This window comes from Wyeomyia smithii, chromosome 1, assembly GCF_029784165.1.
Source record: "Wyeomyia smithii strain HCP4-BCI-WySm-NY-G18 chromosome 1, ASM2978416v1, whole genome shotgun sequence".
NCBI lineage: Eukaryota > Metazoa > Arthropoda > Insecta > Diptera > Culicidae > Wyeomyia > Wyeomyia smithii.
Genome location: NC_073694.1, coordinates 52,773,342 through 52,796,864, shown reverse-complemented (window position 1 = coordinate 52,796,864; position 23,523 = coordinate 52,773,342). Strand labels below are relative to the sequence as shown.

The following is a 23,523-nucleotide window of genomic DNA, read 5'->3' as shown; positions in this document are numbered from 1 at the left end:
CAGAACATCCCGAACAGGCCTCAAGTCGGTAACGCGAACGTGCAAATGCCGCATCGTCAACAGTCCCAAACTCAGCAACAACCACATTCACAGGGACAATCCCGGATGAATAATGCTCAGTTAAATTCTCAACCCGCAACAGTACAGAACACTGCATCGCAACCTACACGACAGCCACCTCCCACAAACACAACAGCTACTCTTCACCACACTGCTACTTTACACAACATTCGCAGTCACCGGAACACAACACTTCTGTCAACTGCAATCGTGAATTTTGCTGATCGCTCCGGCAATACGACCCTCGCTCGTGTGTTATTAGACAACGGGTCCCAAATATGCATTATCACGGAAAACCTTTCCCAGAAACTAAACTTTAAACGGTTCCATGAAAATCTTCCAGTAAAGGGTGTTGGTGATGCTTTGACGGTGTCTAAACAATCTGTGTTAGCAAGAATCCTGTCACGAAATTCATTGTTCGAGACCAAAGAGCTGAAGTTTTATGTACTACCTCGAATCACGTTGAATTTGCCGCAGCATAGTATCGATATCGGTACATGGAAGCTGCCGACTGATATTTGCTTAGCTGATCCAAGCTTCTACGAGTCTGGTGGAGTTGATGCAATTTTGGGTGTTTCAGTCTTTTATGATCTGTTGCTGGGAGAGCAGATGAAGCTGTTGGAAACAGGTGTGACTCTATGTAATACCCAACTCGGTTGGATAGTAGCGGGAGAAATATCGGACAACTCTGAAGCTAGCTATAGCATTGCCGTCGTAAATGTAGTCACAACTGAAGAAATCAATGAACAACTAGCGCGTTTCTGGGAGTTAGAGACCTGTAGGACAAAGAGCTGTCTATCCATTGAGGAGACTACTTGCGAAACTATCTTCGAACAGACAACATCAAGAGATGCAGATGGAAAATTCCGAGTAACACTTCCCAAAAGGGATTACTTGATGGAACGATTGGGAGAGTCAAAGTCAATTGCAACCAAACGATTTATGGCACTTGAAAGGCGATTGAATGCTAATCTGGAAATGAAGGCTCTTTACACGGCATTTATCCACGAATATTTGCTAATGGGTCATATGAAGGAAATAAGGGACGAGGAAAATGAACCAAAGTGTAGCTACTACATGCCCCACCATGCTGTTATGAAACCAGACAGTACCACGACGAAACTGAGAGTCGTTTTTGATGCGTCGTGCGCCACAGACTCCGGAATTTCGTTGAATGACATTCTGATGGTGGGTCCAGTAGTTCAAAATGATCTGCTGTCTATCTTGATTCGGTTTCGACTCCATAAATATGCAATTGTCGGCGATGTCGAGAAGATGTACCGAATGATCAACGTCGTGGAACAAGATCAGCCACTTCAGAGAATACTTTGGAGAGAATCAGTGGATGAGAGGTTGCGAACATACCAATTGACCACCGTAACGTATGGCACTTCATCAGCTCCGTATCTTGCCACAAGGAGTTTGAAAAGATGTGCTGAAGAGGGAGAAAAGACACATCCAGTTGCAGCCAATGTGATCAAGAACAACTTCTACGTTGATGATATGCTTGCTGGGGTACATACTGTAGATGAAGGGAAGAAACTTTGCAGCGATGTGCAATCGCTTCTCGGGTCCGCTGGGTTCAACCTGCGGAAATGGCACTCTAATCAACAAGAGATTTTGAACAATATACCAAGTTACTTGAGGGATAAACGTGACGTTCTTAATATCGATACGACATCTACCGTAAAAACACTTGGTCTCACCTGGGAACCAGATTCGGATCTTTTTTGGTTTAAAATGCCACGCTGGAAGCAGACGTCTCCGATAACGCAACGTGTTGTACTATCTGAAGCCGCACGTCTTTTCGATCCATATGGACTAGCAGGACCCGTCATTGTTCAAGCGAAGATGTTTCTCCAAGAGCTTTGGAAAGGAAAGTATTCTTGGGATGAGCCTTTAAGCATGATGTTACAATCACAATGGCTGGAGTTCAGAAACAGCTTGGATCGACTCGATGCAGTTTCCGTGCCACGCTGGATTGCATTTGGTAAAAATGTAATTTCATGCGAACTTCACGGTTTCTGTGATGCCTCAGAAAGGGCTTACGGAGCAGTTATCTACCTAAGAAATGTAACACGAGAAGGTCAGGTATCAGTTCGTTTAGTGATGGCGAAATCGAAGGTGGCGCCTTTAGAAGACTTGAATAAGCGGAAGAAAAAACTGTCGATACCCAGACTAGAGTTGTCATCAGCATTGGTACTGGCACACCTGTATGAAACTGTTGCCGCAAGCATCCAAATTCCAACTAAGGCTTATTTTTGGACTGATTCGACCATAGTGAAGTGTTGGCTTTCATCGCATCCGTCTAGATGGCAAGTATTCGTAGCCAACCGAGTGTCGGAGATTCAGCACATCTCCCGAGAAGGCGTTTGGAATCATGTGCCCGGCGTTGAGAATCCGGCTGATATTATTTCCCGGGGTGCGACACCGCTTCAACTAGCAGAAAGCTCTGTATGGTGGAACGGTCCCAGTTGGCTTGGGAAAGATTGCAACGAATGGCCGAAAACGTATGAAGCTCCAGACCAACAATTCGATTCAGTTACGTTGGAAGAAAAACCCTTAGTTACAGCAGCGTTACAGATGTTACCTCCTAGTGAAATCTTCACTCTTTATTCGTCATTGTGTAAACTGGTCCGGTTGACGGCATGGATATTACGTTACACACATAACAGCAGAAAAATCAATCGAACAGTCAGACGAACAGGAGTGCTCAGTGCACGAGAACATGACGAAGCATTGCTCGTTTTAGTGAAATTGGCACAATCCGAATGTTTTCCAATTGAACTGTCGGATCTAGCAGCGAGAGGAGAAGTTAAGCCTACCTCTAGATTACATTCCAAGGATCCTGAGCTACGAGACGGTGTGATTCGCGTTGGCGGTAGACTTCGTCATGCTCCAGTTACGTTCGACAGAAAACACCCGATAGTGTTGGACAGCAGTCACCCATTAACCAAGCTGATAATGAAAGAATATCATCATAAACTCCTCCACGGAGGACCGCAGCTTATGCTTTCTTGCATGAAGGAAAGATTCTGGCCACTTTGTGGGCGAAACCTAGCGAAGAAAGTAGTTCATGAATGTGTTCCTTGCTTTAGAGCACGACCACGCGTCCATGACCAACTGATGGGCGATTTACCGTTGGAACGGGTAACTCCAGCTCCTGCCTTCCTGCGAGTTGGAATTGACTATTGCGGTCCATTTAGTCTCCGCCACACGTCGCGAAAGACCATTCCGGCTAGGTGTTACTTGTGCTTGTTCATCTGCTTGGTGGTCAAAGCTGTCCACATAGAAGTGGTAGCCGATCTTACGACCGAAGCCTTTATCGCAGCACTAAAACGTTTCATTGCCAGGCGCGGCAAACCTGAAGTAATTTTTTGTGATAATGCCACCAATTTCGTAGGCGCTCGGAGAGAACTAAGCGAATTGCACCGACTGTTCCGCTCTGAACAATTTCAAAATCCGATAGTTACAGAGGCAGCAAAAGACATGATCGATTTCAAATTTATTCCTGCGAAATCACCGAACTTCGGTGGGTTATGGGAAGCAGCCGTGAAGTCCCTTAAGGGTCACATGCGACGAGTCATTGGACATAATTTACTCCGTCCTGATGAAATGTTCACCGTTGTCACGCAGATCGAAGCCTGTCTCAATTCGAGACCAATCACTCCACTAAGCAACGATCATCGAGATTTGGAAGCCCTTACTCCTGGGCACTTCCTAATACAGCGCCCTCTCACCGCCATTCCAGAACCCAGCCTCACGGATATACCGGAAAACAGACTAAGCAGGTGGCAATTAGTCCAACAGTTCTTCCAAAGGATCTGGAAACGTTGGTCAACTGAATATTTGTCAGATCTCCACAATCGAAACAAATGGACAAGAAGGAGAAAGGTTGTTTCATCGGAACGATGGTGTTGGTAAAAGACGATAATTTACCCCCACTGAAGTGGCAATTAGGACGTGTTACAGAAATTCATCCAGGAATCGATGGCAACATAAGGGTTGTCACCGTTCGCACCCAACAGGGAACATATCGGCGAGGCATTCAAAAAATATGCATTCTTCCGATCCGTGATAATCAACCGCATGTCGAGGATACCCAGTAAATTTTCTAACATCAGTTAGTGTGTTTGCCGTCGCTATTTAAAATTTAAGTTTTCAAGCCCCCACTGGGGCACTTTGGGCAGCTGGCGACGTGAAATATGTCGTTTTTTGCCTGGGGGCAATCGTTAAGTTATGTTCAACAATTATCACCGTTTCGTTGGAACCTACTGCGCTGTTTTTCTTTCATCGCTAGAAATCTGGAGACCTGCCTTGGATCGCAAGCTTACCTGATTACTCTGCATCTCGTGTTCAATGTTTGGATAAACCGTAAGATAAGTACGCCCCCACATGGGGCAACTGTCGGCAATCTGCGGTACAATCGACCGCAAAGCCACGGGGGCAACATTTTAGTTACGTCGATCCACATTCGTAGTTTTTCTGGATCCAATCGCTTCAAATATTTTCGCAGATATGTCTGATGTTCGTTAGCCGTTCGTATGTTGCTATCCCGATTCGAATAATCGCCAGCCACAAGATGTCATCCCGTTTGATGTACCACGTTATGAGGATCAACCGTCGCTACCACTCACCACATCGAGGCATCGTATCCTGGCTGTTAGTAAGATGAGTATTTATTGCCCCCACGGGGCACACTTTGGCAAACACCGGATATATTATCCTTTTACGCCAGGGGGCCGAAGCTTAAGTTACGTGTCTCCTCCGAAAATCATTGGTTCGGATTACAATCGTATTTGTTTTCAACAGGCATCGATCAACTTATGGTAAAATTTCTGCATACACATAACGCATGATATCAGTGCACGGATTCATCGTGTTATGCATGTCGGATATCGTCACCAATAACCAAGAGAGATCATCTGGACCATTCAACAATTCAATCAGCGAACAACAACGATGTGTGGTAAACTCGAGACAGATGAGCAGACAGAGTCTAGACAGCGTCTATTGTTTTATTGTTTGTATTATCTAAGAATAATTGTGTTGAGTGAACTCAAGGCCGCCGGTATGTTACGTCAGTTAAGGAACTCGTTGCAGTCGGATCGCTGAGATCCAATTGATCGTTATACATTGAAGTTGATTACCGATCGAGATACCATTTAGAATAGTAGTAGTAGTAGATTCCTGGCAGCTGAGTGCCTTCGCATGTAGGGTAGGTCAGGATTGATAAGTCAGTTCCCTTTGGCATACCGGTCGTGCAAGTCGTACGTGATTAAGCTAAATATACAGTCCGCAATCGAATAAAGTTTATTGTTCATTATTCCGAACCCAACCACGTTTTTGGGCAGCACGCGTTTCCACTTCGGACATTCTGCGGGAGCCTTGCCGGACAGTGAAGTTATTTATACTAAACAGTTGCTTTTATACTGTTTACAAATGATTGTTTGACAAAGTTTCCCAATCGAACATGGCGGTCAAACTATTTTGCCCGTTTTTTGGCATTCAGAATCATTCTTCTAACGGGTGAGTCATAAGCTGGACTAAATTTATGTCACTAGAGAGTGGTTTTGTTCTCCTCTTCGTGAACATTGTTCGTGCTCAGTGTGTTTTCGTTTATTTACAATAATGTTACGGAACAGAGCATTTTCATTGAACAGCATCCGAAATCGAAGGTGGCGAGGTACTTGCTAGAGAAGGACCATAATAAATCCTAAATTGAAAACTGCAGCCAAGAACAAGATTGGCGCCAGCTCCAAGAAGTTGGCCAAGCAGTTCGACACGTCTCTGTGCAAGGTAGTCAAGAACTAGAAGTCGGAGGAGGGCTTAAAACGTTGCAAACGAGCATTCAGACTGAAGTACATGAAGAAGCAGCTGCAGGAAATCCTGGGAAACTGCCAGTAGCTGCGCAGTACATAAAAAAGAGAATAAGTCAGAAAATATGTAGAGAACAAAATCCCCCGAACGTACTTCAGGCGTGGCAAATTGAATCGAATTGTACTACAACTGTCCCAGTTGTTGTACGAAAACGGTTGAGAAGCTACCACAGCTAAACAACTTAAACTCCGTATAATCAGATGTTCCAAAAAGTGGACCACAAGTTGGTCCAGACCATGAAAGCGAGCATTCCGTTAATCTCGAGGAAGATTTCGAATGAGGGTCCACTATCTGTCTAATTATTTCACACCTTGAACGAACTTTGTATGAACTTGTAAAAATGCAATGAAGAATTGAATTAAAAAAAAACTCTTTTACCAAACGTGTTTTCATTGAGTCCATCTACTTATTACTCACACGTTAGTTTAGAGTTTTTAGGAACGTTTTAGCCTCTTTTGCTTTCCTCTAGAAAATATTTCGAGGGGTCCCCTATCGTATTCGGTATTTTCGATTTTTGTGATTTAACGTCGTGATTTGTGATTTAACGTCGTTTACCATAGCCTTTTCTATTTATTGGCAGTCTTCGATATTCTTCGTCGTTTCTTAAGCCCTTTTTTCAATTCTGAGTCTAATTTTAAGTATTTGTATTCATTACTTTTTTGATTTATTCTGAGATTGTTTTGGAATCCTATAAAAATTTTCTAATGTTTTTCTAATTTTACCTCTTAGCCTTCGGAATCGTTTTTACCGGCCTTCAGAAACGTTTGCAGATTTTTTGCTTTATATAAGTTTTTTTGCGCATTTTTTTAAGGCTTTGTTCTGCGATTATCAGCTCAATGTAAGATTGTTTTTCGACGTTTTCTAACCTTGAAAATTACTGACGGATTTGAAACATTTCGGAATCATTCCCCGTTTCCATCTTTTTGATCTACAGAACCGTTTTTTAGTGATTTTAAATTATTTTAGGACCATTAACATTTATTACCTATTTTGGGCTTTAAAATAAGATGTTGGACAGTTTGGCTTCGAATTTGGTTTTGAGTTTAACTTGGTTGATATAAACTCAATTTGGATTATTCTGTGTTGCATTTTTCAACTTTTCTGCTTTTGCTCAATAAGTTCGAATAAAACTTTTTATCGTTATTAGCTGCTCACCATGTGCATTATGTGTATTGGTATTGGTGTCAGCTTTAGCTCAAGATCTGGGACGAGTTGGACCAGATGCGAGCCACGTGCGATTTTTTTAGAAGCATCTCAAGCTCGTCATACAACACAGAGCGATGGTCCTTCCAGCCAATATTTATGTCGTAAAGGTTCTAAATAAACATTGCTTCAATTAAAAATTAACTTAGAAAAAAATATCTTGTTATTTTAAAAACATTTCAAAAGTGTATTCGAATCTATTGAGCACCCTGTAGAAACGATTTTCAACGAATTGATTTTCTTTTTTTTATGTTTTTCAAAGCGTTTATGTTGAATTTTTTACATTTGTAAGTAATGCTTTCAGGCGATCTTAAGACTGATTTTGAACCTCTTTCTTTTCCGGATTTGTTACTTGTAAAGGATATTTTTCTACTTTTGAAAGTAATTTTCGTACATTTTTCTTTTTCATGTTTTCTAGCTTTTAGTAACATTTCCCGGACAATTCTCCGAGGATCGTTTCTATCAGTCACTTTTTTTTAACAACTTTTTTCCCACTTCAAGAACGATTTCCAGCGATTCAAATTTGTTTGTCTTTTTGCGTTACGAAAATTGTCCAATGTCAAATGCTAATAACTCATTCAGTTTTCAACGGATTTTTTGCGTTCTTCCACCAATCGATTGGAATATTAGCTAAGCGTCTGGAACGGTATTTTTGAAATCGAAGTCCAAATCGATCATATTCGCCATTTTGAAGTTTCAATGATTTCTCATGAGAAATCCTACTGGATGGTTTCTCATGAGAAATTCTACTGGATGGTTTCTCATGAGAAATCCTATTGATTACTGAATTTCATCACGCGTACAACGCGATGTTTTGTATCGTCTCGAGACGAGAACCGATATGACAAACGAAATGTCGAAAAAATACACCGTGGACTTTATAGTCTGTTAACTGTATGTGAGTTAATCGCTACTTGCTTATACGCTGTTTTGGATTTCCCATCGGCTCCAATCGGTAATTCATTATTGTCTTCCAATTCGATTTACCGGTGCAACAAAAATCTTTGCAATGAGCAACTAAAAGACGGCAAAGACCAGCGCTACCAGATTTACAGAGTTGTCTGTGAAATGCAGATCTTCAAACTACGTGTGCAGATTTTTGTGTGCGTAAAATACGAAATCTTGAATAGAAATTTGTATGCAACTTACAACGTTACAATAACACTTTTTCATTGTCATCAGTTATTTTGCTTGCCCTTTGACGACTCGTTGTTGCTAAATTGAACATTTACGCTGTCGAAAAACCAATAATAACGGCTTTTTTCTTACCTCTCCAATTTTCAACAATTTTGACAAAAAATGAAAATAAAATTTGTATCGTCCTTACTGCCAACACTTGCGGCTCAGAAAGAATATTTGATAAATGTTCAAGTGATCGCAATCGCTTCTCTATTCCGATAATCATCGTCTCGTGATTTTTCTTCTCCTGTATTCACACTTCGCTTCTTTCAATGGAGAGCGAGTCAACTTTCTGAGGGAGAATAAATCATGTTAGCGAATCTCCGAATTTGTTCACTCTGAGTGGCATCGTATATGAAAACTGTCAAAAAGACCAAATGTTTATCACTGATTTCATCGCAGATCACCAACATTGCTTCCGGGTTTGGGAAAACGGACTAAACCGGCCGATTATCATCCAATATGCATGTTTCCGGATTCGAGATGATGCCCGAAGGCCGAAAATCGACTCCAGACGCCATTTTGAAATTCAAGATCTTCAGTTTCTGGTAAACTGCCAGAGTGGCCAAAAATCATTCAATTTATCCATACTTTTGAAGCTAGAATAATACCCTAAAGCCGGAATTACAAGATAGTGACATCCGGTTTCTGGAATATAACCAAAAATGACCAAAAATGAGTAGGTACTTCCAGAATCGGGATGATGCCCGTATTTTGGGTATTTTGGGAAAAAACAATTTTCAAGGAACGTTTTACTCCGAATGGCGTATCTAATGGTAAGGTAGGTAGTTCTGATAAGGTAGAGTGATCATCCATATTTTAAACAGAATCTTTGAAGTCTGGCCGGAGACATTGTTATTATAGTGATTTCAACGACTTAAAAAAACCTAGAGCCGTTTTACCCCATTTGGCACATTTGCCTTATGTCTCCGATTTTTTTTTTCACTATGCACGCAAAAGTTGGAGTGTGCGTAACCAGATCATTAATGAGCGAAATTAGCGCATTTACTGATTAAAATTGGAACCAGTACAACGCATGTGCGTTGGGCATAACGCATTTGATGCTCTAGCCTATTTTGAATGTATTGCGCAACTCCAAACCACTACACTTATAAAGCATCAGCCGATGTTCAGAAAGTTGGCATCGTTAAAACAGTGCAACCAGCAATCAATACTGATAAGTTGGGTACTGACTCCATTGAAAAAATTATTGTCTGATCGATTCACTTTCACGAATCAGGTCATTCGAAAACATCATTCAATCATTAACAATAAACAAAAACATGAGATTAGTCATAAACATTTTGCATTTAATTATTATTCTGGTTCCATTCACATGCATTCGGTTCTGCGTTACTGGCACCAGCGTCAATAACTTCCGCGACAGCAAGGCTCGCTATTGGCTGTTCCGGTTGCTGACGATTTTTAGGGATGCACGAGCCGTTGATACGCACCAGCTCGCGAAAGTAAAGAACGGTATTTTGAGCGCCTCGAAACTGATCGTTCGCCCGAAGCCGAAGTTTACCGAGACATTACGATTTTTGTGTATATGATACATATACTGATTTTGATCTCTGTCAATGTATTCCTTGTACAACTTTTGCGTCATGCGTATCACGCATTGGTTGTGCAAAGTCAGAGCAAATTCTGTGCGAATTGAAAGGACACATTGAATGATTAAAGCTTGAACTTTTGCGTGTATATAATCGAATTTTATATATAATCGAATCAAAGAAAAAAAAATTTCAGAAAACACATTTCTTACAAAAAAAATACATATCTTTTAGTTATTCCTGATGTAGTTGCAGTCAATTAAAATAAAATTTTTGGATATATCATCCATAAAAGCCGTTAAGTGGTTAACCCCAATGAAACAAATTGAAACTTTACATAACTTCCTACCTTGAATTGACAAGCAAAAGCTTAAAACTTGAGCCCAATCGAAAAACATCAAAAAAACGTCCCTCAGAAAGACCAGGCACGTTTCTCGCGACAAGCTCTCAATATCTATCGTAATATTAGCGTCAGAGAAAATTGAAAGAGAATTATTACTGACATTTACCGCTTCAGCCCATGAAATCCATTAATTTTGTGACAAATTTGACAAATGACAAGATGTCGTAATTCTACGTAAAACTTGCGGTCGAGTCTCATACACACCCTTTTAAACTTCTCCAACTCTCGGAAACTTTCTAAAGAATTTCAAGCTCAATTTATTAGCTGTTTCCGGTTAAATAAAACATTTCGAAGTCTTTATAATTTTGTTTTGTTTTAATATATATTCTATACGCGTTTTTTCGGAAGCGTTGCTCGGTGATTCTATGCTCAATTTGAATTTATTTCTGGCGGTTTCTAACCGTTTTCTGGTGGTTTGGAAATTATTTGGTTTTGTTTTCTGTTTTCATCTCTTTTTTGGACTTTCAGTCAAGACTGCGAAAGCCGTATTTCGTAGAAATAGCTTTTAGGAAGGAGCAATTTTTGTATAGTTTTTTTGCAAATAATTTCTAGCCTTTAGTACCTTCTCTCGATGATTCTGAGCAGAAACATTCTCTTATTTGTTTCCGTTTGCTGGTTTTCAGAAACGATTTTGGGTAATTCAGCGTTTCGAAGCTTTTTTTTCGGTGGACAAGTTTAGGATACTAGAGATACCTTATTTTGTTCAAAAATCACAAGAGTTGTGTACAAAGCCACGACCGCAAAGTTGACGTAGAACTAACTACCTACAGATTTTTTCGAAAATGCGAAAAATAAACACTTTCACAGAAACGCAACTAACGGAAGAGCTCCGTTAAGCGTTAAGGATTACTTCATAAACTAATTAAATCTTTTGTCCTATGACTAACATTTTAAGTTGTAATCTTGAAATGTAAGTCATAGAACCAAAAATGTGATTAGTTCATGAAGTAATCCCAGCCTTACAGAGCTTTTCTGTTAGACGCGTTTCTGTGGAAGATCCGCAAATCACTTAGTCTTCTCTCTACATCAGATATAGTAAGTCACTATACAAGTGTGAGAGCAACAATCGTTCAAATACAAGAATAACTTTTGTGGAGCCTAGCGCAATAGTGAAGGGTGATCGATATTGGTTTAAGGGAAACTATCTCTCCCAGTAGTTTAATTGGCCGAAACACCATACCGGAGACATCGGAGATTGCGGGTTCGAGTCCCGTCTGGACGAGAGAAAAACAATTTCTACGTCTAAATCATATCCCCAGCCTGTGTTCATTTTTCGCATCCTGGAAAAAATCACATACATTGCCTACTTTGCAACATAACATGTAAGTCATAGGACAAAACAAAAATTTTTTCATGAAGTACATACAGATGTTTGTTACAATACTTGCATTGTTGCATTCGAGAGTGATCGCAAATGATAAGTTCGAAGCAAATTTCCTCTAAACAATAATTCTTTGAATGATAGAGGCTAAAATTAAGGCTGACTTACTTATACCATTATCAACGATAAACAAATAACTCTCTGAAAATAATGTGATGGCCCAAAATGAATGAGGACAGATTTATTGCAGTATATGACCATTTTTGGCTACTCTCCAGGAACCGGGAGACAACATCTTGAATTTTTAAATGACCATCAATCAATCTCAGAGGCCATTATGAATCTTTTCAGTGTTACCACATCAATGCCAGAGTTTGTTTATTAGTGTTGGATAAAAGTTATTGTTATTGATTATTACAAACAGGCATATGTAGTTCTACGTCAACTTTGGTCGTAGCTTTGCACACAAACCTTTTGTTATTTTTTACTATGGGAAGTACAGCTGCACTTACCGCTGTTAACATCCTTACTGCTACTGGCACCCGAAGATATTAGCTCTTCAGTCAAGTATTTATTTTGTCCTCAACAGGACAACTTGTTCAATTTAATATTGGATATGAGGCTGATAGCATCTCTGTGCTATCCTTGACAGCAGGAATAGGCATTATTTTGGTAACACAGAGACCCGCTACCACTGTTGCTGCTTAGCAAGTAAGAATTAGGCAAAAGCACGCTCTTTTATAGGCCAAGTAGTACATTCCCGATTTACTAGGGCTATAATTCTGTCGGCCGTGCTTGGCAGAGATGCCAGATGTTTTTGAAAAATGTCTGCAACTGCTCGAAAAACTGGAAAAATGTGCTCGAAATCTGAAAAAAAATCTACCCGTGATCCGAAAAAATTTCGCTCGCGCAGGCAAAAGTCTGTAAAAATCTGCACACATTTTAAGAAAATCTGCGCAAATATAAGGAGACTCTTACAAAAATCTGCAGAGACCGTGGAAAAACTGCAATTATCTGCAAATCGATAAATATCTGCACACGAACTCCAAAAATCTGCATTTTGCAGACAAATCTGCACATTTGGTATCACTGGTGCTTGGGAAAGTAAGCATTAAGCTACCAATCAGAGGTCGAATTTCGCGTTTTGACAAAGCTCTACAATTTTCACTAGTACAGTAGATCGAACAATGAAATTACAAGTTTCTGCATTTGGGCGGATTCTTAAAAGATTTTCTAATCGATTGGTACAAAAACGAAGGAAATACATTGAAAACTAACCGACTTATTAGCATTTAAAATTGGACTTATTTTTCACTTTTTCCGTTTTTAGATTTTCATTTTACATCCCTATATAGTTCTACGTCAGAAGAATTCCGAAAATTCGAATATTTATTAAGCAGACAGTATTTGCAGTAGGGAAAGCGAAAAATAAGCGAACTGGAAATATGATACAGATTTAGAAAAATATACCGCATCCCGACGGGACATTGCGGTACATTTTTCCAAATCTGTATCATTTTTCCAGTTCACTTATTTTTCGCTTTTCTCACTGCACATACTGTCTGCCTAATGAACTTGTGTGTTAACGGGTAAAAGCCGTTGTTAAAAATAGAAATTTAGTTCTAAAAATTCGAATATTGTTTGAAATATATGTTGGTTATAATTATGGAATAAAAATACGGTCTTGAACGTTTGGTTAACCAGCTGAAATTAAGGACAATTTTTTTCTTCGAGTGGATCCCAATATAATCTAACATTGCCGACCCGATTTGCCTCGTTTTACTGTAATTAGGAACGATACATACTTCAAAAGACGTCAAATTAAGAAAAAGCACCTTTATTTTTGGGATTAGCTAAGTTTGAGGTAAGTAAACAGTGATTTTTTTTATGAATTAAAAGAAAAAAATCTTTTTATGATGAAATCGAGGCGTGGTTATGTAATGAAATACAGTCACGTATAACCTTCAAAAGTATGTGAAAATTGAGAGAAGGCCTGCTTCTTAAACTGACACCGCAATTTGGATATGGGTTTGGACTTATTTCTAAATTCGTTACGGATAATAAACAGTTTCAATTTCAAATGAAGTTCTGATTCTTACTGATGATGTTTCAATCCTTCACCAACTACAGTAAAGTGAGACGTAGGCCATAATCCATGAAACACTTCCCCTATACACGGAATCATCACATGTAGCAACACTTTCGAGCTTTCATTAAGAATTTTCCGTCGTACTGTTGCACAGCCCCATGCAGGCGATAAACTCGAACAATAGAGATGGCTTGGAAACCTTCTATCTTCAACTCATGACGATATGTTTTTATTCGACACCCCTCCTAGTGATAGAAGTGCTATGAAGCGAAAATATTGACGTTTTTCCTTCCGCACGACTAGCCTGCTCTCCGTTCTGATGGTAGCAGTTGGAACTTTCTACTCGACTTTGCGACATGTGCCTTGTTGTGTACAGTGCGATATCAACTTTGGTGCTTGATGAAACTGTGTCTGTAAAATGTTTTCAGTACATCTATCAACCATTACAATCTCTCACTAGGCTACATCGTTTTAATCATTAACCACTTCTATTTTTCACTGAACATAATTTACATGTTTTTTTCGTTTGTACAACATGGAAAGCATTAGAGTTTGGATACCGATTCTAATAGAAGAGATGCTAGCAACAGGCTAAACTACTTACCGGGTCCTAGATTAAAATAAAAATAATACGAAAAAGAGAAGATATTGAAAAAATAATATATACAATAGTTAGCAGCTTTGCAGGGTGGAATCTCGCTCTCTGCACATGCCAATTCATATAGTTTTAGAGTCATTCTACAGAAAGTATCGATTAAGAGAAGAGATAGCATTGATAGATACCGATTTTTTGCCAGTTGCAGTATAGAAGCATAGAAGCTACACAATTTCAGCACTCGGTGGAAACCGTGGAAAGCGAAGTAAGGCGGGGGAAAAAGCGCGCAACATCGAAAAGCAGCTTCTCTAGTCGATAGCAGCACAGCAGTCAATAGAATTTAAAGCTATTCACGCCAGGGAGCAAGAAACGATACGTGGTGGTAACATCAAGAAACTTACCTTGCGAGCATTTTTATCGAGAAACATTCCACCGCCAGCGGCTCCGGCACTGCCACCGGGTCCACTTCCGCCTGGGTAGGGCGAGCCTCCGGTGGCCATATGCGAGAACGGCACCGGTACCGAATATTTGATGGTGTGCAGCAGCTGGACGACCACATTTGACACATTTCGGAAGGACAGCTTTCGCCGATTGGCCGCCCCCAGGGCCGACCGCACACCTAGCGTGTTGAGCATCAGCGGCTGTGGTGTGGCACACAATCAACATGTATAACACACATACATAGGTGGGTTTGAAGATGGGCGGGAGTAACAATATACACACGCACGGTCAGTCCAGAAAATGAACGAAAATAAAACGGATTAGTTTACAGTTGGATGGTCCAAACCGAAAACGGAAGGAATGTAAGGGTATGGACACAGGACATTATTCAGTTAATCAGGATAAGTTTATGGTTGGCGAAAGTACCTTTCTTCGGTGCGCTGGAGGCACGATGAAGTACGTGTCGATTTGGTTGTCCCGCAGATACGAATCCCGCGTATCTCCATGACCTGCTTCCACTTCGTACTCTCCGCCGAGAGCGTCAAGCGTCGCTCGGGTTACATGAACCCTACCCGGCTCCCCGCCACTCTCCATGTGGTTAGCAAGCGTTACGTCATTCGACCACACATCAAACTGCCACTTTCTAAGTCCCAGTACACCACACAGCACCCGTCCAGAGTGGATTCCAACCCTCATATTTAGTACGACATCGGTTTGCTCCACCACTGAAGCTATAGCATCGATCATATCCAGACCCATCTCTACGGCACACCGCGCATGATCAGCCCTCGGATCGGGAATGCCCGAAACGCAATAGTAACAGTCCCCTAGAATTTTAATCCTCAAACAATGGTTATCGTGAGCCAGCTGATCGAATCGCCCGAACAGTTCGTTCAGCAACCGCACCAACTCCTGTGCACTGCACTGCGATGCCAGCACCGTGAAACCGACGATATCCGCAAACAGAATGCTCACGTTCTCGTGCTTCTGGATGTAGATTTTGTGGAACTGTCCTTCGACCGGCGAAAGGATATCGTTCTTCATCTCCATCGCAACGTGCTGCGGTAAAACGGACAGCAACAGCCGTTCCAACTTTTCGTTTTCGTCCTCCATCTCCAGCCGGGCTGCGATGCAGTTGCGAGTGTCGAGAAAGGCACGCCGCTGAGCTCGTTCCATCATGACGTTCACCACCAGCCCGGCCACGTTGACGCCGACGAAGATTACGATGTTTGCGGCCAGCTGCAATACCGGACGAAAAAAAAACAGTTATTAGTTTTATTTTTTAATTTTTTGATAAATTTCACGCTAACTCGTCAATGAAGTTGACATCATCTTCTTAGATTCCAAGACGCGAGATTCATCTTTGAGATCACAACTCACCTGCTGATACGCCAGATACTGAAAGTTCCCATTGTAGATATTATACCCGGTCAGTCCGATGTGAATCGAGGGCAAAATGATTCCGAACAGTACGGCTTCCCAGATCTGCAGTGGCATCATGGCATAGGCCAAAAACACCACAAACACAATCTGCCAGACACCTTCGGCCATCACTTCACGTGTGTCGACCGGAAAGACGATTCCCACTGTTGGCATCGAGATGAAACAGAACGCCGCCGTGAAAAAGAGAATCCCATAGCAAAGATAGGGTAGGTGCGAGTCCCGAATCAATCGGAACTGGAGCAGCGCGAGGATCACTGCAAACAGGAGGCACATGAAAGAGTTGAAAACGTTCTGAAAAAAAGACGCAAACTTTAAGCAAACAAAATACCTTAGAAACAATTAGAACTTACATGTAACGTCGGTGCCTGGTTGTACCCGAGACTGAGACCGGCCATTACACCGCACAGTACCACCACCAAAGCTACCACCCCCGTCACGGAGAAGCGCTGCAGCTTCAGGGTGTACCGCTGATACAGACATTCTAGCTCGTTGTTTTCGAAACGCAACTTGTTCCATGGTCTTCCTCGGGCAGCGTGAACCGCGTGATCCATGACCTCCTCCGGTTGCTGGTGCTGCTACGCCTGCGGGGCAAACGGGCGCACTAATGGCCCACCGGGCTACAGTAGACGTTCCAGCGTGAGAGGATGAAAGTGCTGCAGCAGATGACAGCTCGCTCGTCAGTCCTGGAAGATCACGAAATCAGAGAAAGAGATACACTTGAGTGATGTTAGTGCTTTCAATCATGAAGATCAATTTGCATAGTAAATTAGCGTCTTGGTACATGTGTCACCGCGCGCCACCCCGCTTCGCAAAACGGCTTTAGTAGTAAACAAATAATGTGTGGATTTAATAGGCGCAAAAATCGCTGCAGCTGGAAGTACGTGGGGAGACGGTGAAGTGTAAACAATCTTCTCATTACCGGGCTTAGTGGTGATTAAACAATACGTTACTATTTTCCCCGGGGTGTTGCGTAGTAGTGTTTATCGCATCATCTGACTGCTGAATGCCTTCGCATATGATCGGACGGACAACAGCGCATCAAATCTAAGTAAACTTATATGTCACTGTCAAGGCGTTGGAATGGCAAATGTATTTTCACATTATTGCAGCCTCCTCACATGCCGACGCTGTCGGTTATCGACGAAAGTCACTGCTCACGCGCTGATTGAATATGGTTCGTAATTTCAGCGGTACACTTATATAGATTGTGTTCAGTTGGAAATAAATAGCACACCAAACCAGCGTCGTTGTGCGTCGTGATATCCCGCTGATAGTACTGTAGAGAGCGACGAACAGAATTGGTCCTCCCCTGCTGTGACTTACCGGCTTACAGCACTGAATAAAGCTCCCTGAACTGTCACTGTCACCGGCTTGTGCGGTTAAATGATTGACGCAACATTCGAAGCTTGCATGTTTATGAACGCTCTGGTGCTTCAATTTATTTGCGGTTCAATACCACGCTGAATGTATGAAGTGTAGTTTAACTTCTCTGATACAAAATGAAATTAAAGCTCACCCGGGACTCAGAAAAAAAAACTTTAAGTAAAATTCATAACCATTAAGTAGGTATCGAACTACAGGTTATCACTATATTATATTCTCTCTTGTTTGGTTCTATGCTTTCTGATACACGATATTTATAATCGAATGTTTTGGTTCTAAGAATGCTTTTTTTGCTAAAATGTGGCAAGTAAAGTTTCGTTACTTGTCATTACTAGGCATTACTGAGGCATTTAAAAATGAACCGCATTGACATTTTAGAGATCTTATTGTGGTGTCTTTTACTTTTGATTGTGTTAAAATGTCTGATCTCTCTATCTGAGAAGTGTTACTTTTCTCATCTTATTCACAGAAAATGGTAGCTGAAGCGCATCGAGAACTGAAAAAAGTTTACGGAAATTCTGTTCTAAACAACGTGCCGTTTTTGGTTTCGTCGCTTCAAAAATGATAATTTCGATGTCGATGACTGTCCGCGTGAATGAAATCCAAAAACTTTTGAAGACGCTGAGTTGGAGAAATTTATCGCGAGCACAACCAACCAAAGACAATTGTTTCAACCCATTTCCGGCGTGTGATGCCATATGGCATCATCTGACATTCAAACTCTGATTTAAGTTTAACAACTATACTTGAAAATTTGCACGATGAAACTATTCAGTATGATTGGATAACAGATTGATCTTTAATATGCAATAAAGTTTGTATTAATTGTGCATACAGTTGATGTGTAATAGGAGTTTGGCGTTTATTTTTCGACGTAAAAACTGATTTCTCTCCGCTGGGATTGGAGTAAGATGTATTACGGTGATTGCGGAGGCCGGAGGGACAGAAAATATTTCGAATGGGGTATCGGACTACTTCGGCAGCGGTGTGTATTGTAAAGTTCACCAAAGTAGTGCGATCGGCTGTCGGCGCACGAACTAAAACCGGGTAGATGAAGAAGCGCTCCGCCTAGTATAGCAATTTTAGTCGAGTACTCCAACTTGCAAGCAGGTACTCGCGTACTCTTTCACAGTCACTGAGTGGCAAGACAAAAGAGTTTTTGCGTGCCGGTGCAACAACAGCAGTTACTCCGGCGAGTGCATGAAGAATAAAGAGCATATGTCTCCTTCTCTTTTTAAAGCAAGTATTTTAAGCTGCAGCGCAAAATTTTTTCGCTTTTATCGACCAGTGTTATCAACCTAAAAGTGAGAAACAAATTTTACTTTCCTCATTTTTGCATATAAAAACCCACATTTTAAATTTGCGCATTATTTTATTACAATCTTCAATGAATAAAGAAATGTGAGAGATTGAAATAAACTCCTTTGATGAAATTGATGTTTTGTTATAGTAAACAGCAATGTAGAATATTTAAAATTTGTAGAAAATCACTATAAAAAGTTATATTGGAATAATAGTTTTTATGGGGCTAGTGTAGAAAACTCCACAAAAGTCTATTTATATAGGCGGAAGGATGTTAGTGTCTTCGAAAAAGTTGTTTTTTTTTTTACGTAGGACAACGTTAGTTAGTAAGGTCGACGTTTAGGGGAGCTCCGTAGCCGCAAGGTTACAGAGTCCGCCTTGGTAAGCGGGTGGTCGAGGGTTCGAATCTTAGTAGAATCAGGCCATTTGGTTGCCAAAGGACTTTAGTATGGGTTCATTCTCAGGCTTCCAACCAAGTACCCTTCCTTCAATCTGATATCTACAGTACCTCTGTTGACTCTCCTTTTAACAAAAATAAGTTCCTGTTATAATAAAACTGGTGTGAGTAACGTATGGAAGTTCTGTAATTAGGCAATATTGTTAGGATGGACAGAGGCTCAGTATAGTAGAGTAGTAAGCTTGAAACGGAAAGGTTAAACTTACACAGGAGCACGGAATGCAGAGTCCAGAAATATGAAGTGCAGAGTCCAGAAAACACCTGGGCAATATCACAATAGATCTAATCTGTGGTCGCAGTGATGAGTCCACACAGGAAAAAAAAAGGAAAAAAAGGTCGACGATGGATTTTCTTCGTTCTTGCAGCAATCGATTAGAAAAACTTCTAAGAATCTTCCCAAAAGCAGGAAATTGAAATTTTATTATTCGAACTGTACTATTGAAAATTGACAAGCCTTGCCAAAACGCCAAATTCGACCTCTGATTGGTCGTTATATGATTGCTTTCTCAAGGACTATCGACAGAATCATAGACCATGTAATTCGGAATGTACTCTATGGACCATAATGAGCCTGTTTCAGCGAATACTGCTCATATAAATTAGCAATGGCAGCGGATAGCAGTGGCAGCGGAGAGCAGTGGCAGCGAATACCGCCCGCAGCTATGGCAACGGATAGCGGCAGCAGTTGCAGCGGGTATCAGCATCGATAGTGGCAGGGCCAGCTGATACCGCGGCACTTCCTTTAGTAAAATGCTATGTTTGTGCAATAGCGGGTAGCATCAGTAATAGATGCATCCAATAGAAAGTTACCTCATTTCGACAACACACCAACGTTCTGGAAAATTGGCGTTCAAAATACATGAGCCGTTCAGTTTTGTTCAAACAGCTTATCACTGTGTAATCTATCACAAGGAATATTTTATTCGCACGGCCAGTGATAACGCAAAGTTGTGATCAGCATCTTGTCCGATATTCAATTAAACAGCAAATTGTCCTTTACAGGATAAAATAAATACCTAATTGAAGAGTTGATATTTTTTCTTAGATAAATTACACCTACAAATGATGGAACAGTTAAAAATTTAACTTCATCTCCATGCCTCAGAACGTACTGACTTACTTACTTACTTAGATGGCCGTACTGAATTACTGAACAGAACGTACAGAACGTACTGAATTCGCGGCAAAAAAAGTTGAAATTTCGCGCGTGGCAAAATAGAAAATATTCAAGATTCGCGATAATTTCGCGGCAACCCTTTTTTCCAGAAAATACTAAATAAAGTGATACACTAAGTCGCTTTTTACGCGGGGGATACATGCCGCGTAAAAAAACCGCGTGAATTCCGGAAACCGCGTAAATTTCGGAATCCGCGTAAAAAAACTGCGTGAATTCCGGAATCCGCGTAAAAAAACCCACGTTAATTTTGCAATCCGAGTGAAGAGAAACCGAAATCCGCGCAAAAATAAAAATACCGCGTAAATTCCGGAATCCGCTTAAAAAAACCGCGTAAATTCCGGAATCCGCGTAAAAACAAGCCGCGTAAAAAACCCGCGTAAAAAAACCGCGTGAAAAGCGGCCTTAGTGTATTCTAATATGTATGCATGGGTTGAATGAATGCAATGCAGTTAAAAACCGTTTAACAAAAAAAAAGAGATATGTATGCAACACCCGAAGGGGAGCTGCGTAGCCGCAAGGTTACAGAGTCCGCTCTGTCAAGCGGATGGTCGTGGGTTCGAATCTTAGTAGAATCAGGCCATTCGATGTCAAAAAGGTCTTTAAGAATGAGTTTATTCTCAGGCACCCCACCACTTACCCTTCCTTTACGCTGCATTCTATAATACCTTTGCGTGACTTCCTCTTAACAAAAAATAAGTCCCTCTTATCAATAAAACTGGCCAGAAGGACGCACGACGAAACTTCTCCAGGGAATTATAATTGGCGATATTTGGCAGGAGGAAGGAGGCTCGGTATAGAAGAACAGTAAGCGTGTAAAACTAGGGGAAGTACATTACACACAAGCACTGATCAAAAATAATAATAAGCATGCCACTTCTCAATAGCGGTATTGCTAAAAATAGAAGTGCGGGATACAGCAGACACCCGGGCATATCTCACAATAGATCAACGATTCTGGTCGCAGTGAGGAAGTCCATACAGGAAAAAAAAAACACTCGAACAGCTTTTGTTACCTGCATAAAAATAAGTTTTCACATAATCAAGCCTTAAAAATGGTCAAGCCCTAATAAGGAAAGCAACTATACTATTGAAAATAGTTTATCCTTGTTGAAACGCAAATTTCGATTGATCTGATTGGCCGTTATATGATCATTTTCCCAAGCACGGTCAAAACAATTATAGACCTAGTAATTTGAAATTTGCTATTTATCCTATATCACAGCATGTTTCAGCCGAAACTGCTCATATTAGTGTAGACATTAACAACAGCAGTCTTCGCTTAGCAGTAGCAGCGGCAGCGAATAGCAGTAGCAGTTGCAGCGGGGGTATCCTCTTCCTCTAGTAAAAATCTGTTTTGTGCAGTAGCGGGCAGCATCAGTAGTATGTACATTACCCGGCACTTCCTTTTATGAAAAAATGCCGTATTTTGACAACACACAAACGTTTTTGGATGCTGGCATTCAAATTATGGGCCATCGAATTTTCAGTGTTCAACTCCTCTTTTGCACAAAATTTTAAACATTTTCAATACAAGTAATGTAACAAACAACTTTATGTAGTCAACCGTCAACCTCGCGGTCGTGGCTTCGCATACAACCCTTGTGATTATTTTAATGTACCACAAGTTTGTCGAATAAAATGAACTTTTTAATTCAAAAATAAAGACAATAAAATTCGTCTCCCATTTTCATGCAGATTAAGCACAGGATTATACCTTCTGTAAAATGAAAAATAATTATTGAAGGAACTTTGCTACAGCTCTCTCACTGAGTCGGTGGCTTCCTATCAAGTAAGTACCGTATCATCAATATCTTTTCGCATATCCCCATGCTACAGCGAAGATGGGTGTGGCCAGCAATAATTACTGTCAGGCCTACTTTAGCTTAGATTGACTCGAATGTGACTCCCAAACATTCTTCGAGCAATCTGGCTGAAACTAGTCTGCAATCTAAGAAATATACCGTGCTACGCTACGCTGTTCTTTATAAGCAAGACTTTTAACTAAATTATGACTAAATATTTTAAACCCCTGATTTTATTTAAACCTCTTTTGATTGCTTGAAAACGCTCAGAATACCACAAGAGACAACACAGGATCAATTCTCTTCATGATATTGCTCCAATGGCCGGGCAATATAATCATCACATTCCAAATTCGTTTAACTGTAATCTCCTCTTGACATCTTGACAGTATTCTTTTTCCTGTGACGGTTTACGGATAGTATGGACAGAAAGCCAAGCTTTGTTAGCGGAACGCTATATTCATGCGAATGATAACCTCACATTTCGCTAAATTAGAATGGCTTAGAATCACGTCAAAAATTATTCGTAGTGCAACTAGTTTGCATATCAACTATTCTCTCGGTCGCGGCTTTCGTTCTAACCAAAACGCAAGACGTTTTTTCTCCGCCGGTTTTGAAGACATTGTCGACACCGATGAACAACATTCCCATGAAGTGGTTAATTTATTTTCGAAATTCATTTCGAATGTGAAGCACACACATTGCACGAATGATGTCATTTTCGTTTTCTAGGGCCGAAGCTGCTCCTATGTGGAACACACCATTGTCAAAGTGCGCATATTTATCAAGCAATGATGGCGTGTGCGCACAAAACGCAACAGGCGCCGGAGTAAGTGCATTTCTCATTCATGAAGCGAGTGATGATGGCATTTTGGAGGGCAGACACCCCCCGGTTACGAAACGGTCAGCTCAGAAGAGGGGACGGGAAAAGGGTCTTGATTGATGGACGCATCAAGGGCTTCTGTGAATGTTTTGCATTTCGCAGCAGGGTGAATAAAAAACGGTTCACTTGCTGTCGAAGAACGCTGACATCCTTCCATCAGCTGGTCACTGCCTGCCTGCCTGCCTGATTGCCTGCACTTCACCGAATTTGTCGAGCGTGTATCCGCCAATAAATGAAGATAATAAATATGTATAAATAAACAGTTTTCATTCTTTATTACTCGGTCGCCCGATGGAATCTCCGCCACGTACCGCGGATCGGATCGCACCGATTTGCATTAATTCTGTGCGCG

General features: G+C 41.0%; 1 protein-coding gene across 4 annotated transcripts in view; it reads right to left on the bottom strand.

Moving 5' to 3' along the window:
* Nucleotides 1-23,523, bottom strand: part of LOC129718614 (Ca(2+)/calmodulin-responsive adenylate cyclase) — a 122,044-nt gene that overhangs the window by 19,565 nt on the left and 78,956 nt on the right. For all 4 annotated transcript variants that reach the window (XM_055669547.1, XM_055669550.1, XM_055669551.1 and 1 more), the window contains 4 exons: nucleotides 16,518-16,850; nucleotides 16,105-16,458; nucleotides 15,151-15,963; nucleotides 14,685-14,924 (listed from right to left, as the gene is read on the bottom strand). In XM_055669547.1, coding sequence (XP_055525522.1) covers nucleotides 14,685-14,924; nucleotides 15,151-15,963; nucleotides 16,105-16,458; nucleotides 16,518-16,718 — 1,608 coding nt within the window. In that variant the 5' untranslated portion in view covers nucleotides 16,719-16,850. The remainder of the gene's footprint in view (nucleotides 1-14,684; nucleotides 14,925-15,150; nucleotides 15,964-16,104; nucleotides 16,459-16,517; nucleotides 16,851-23,523) is intronic.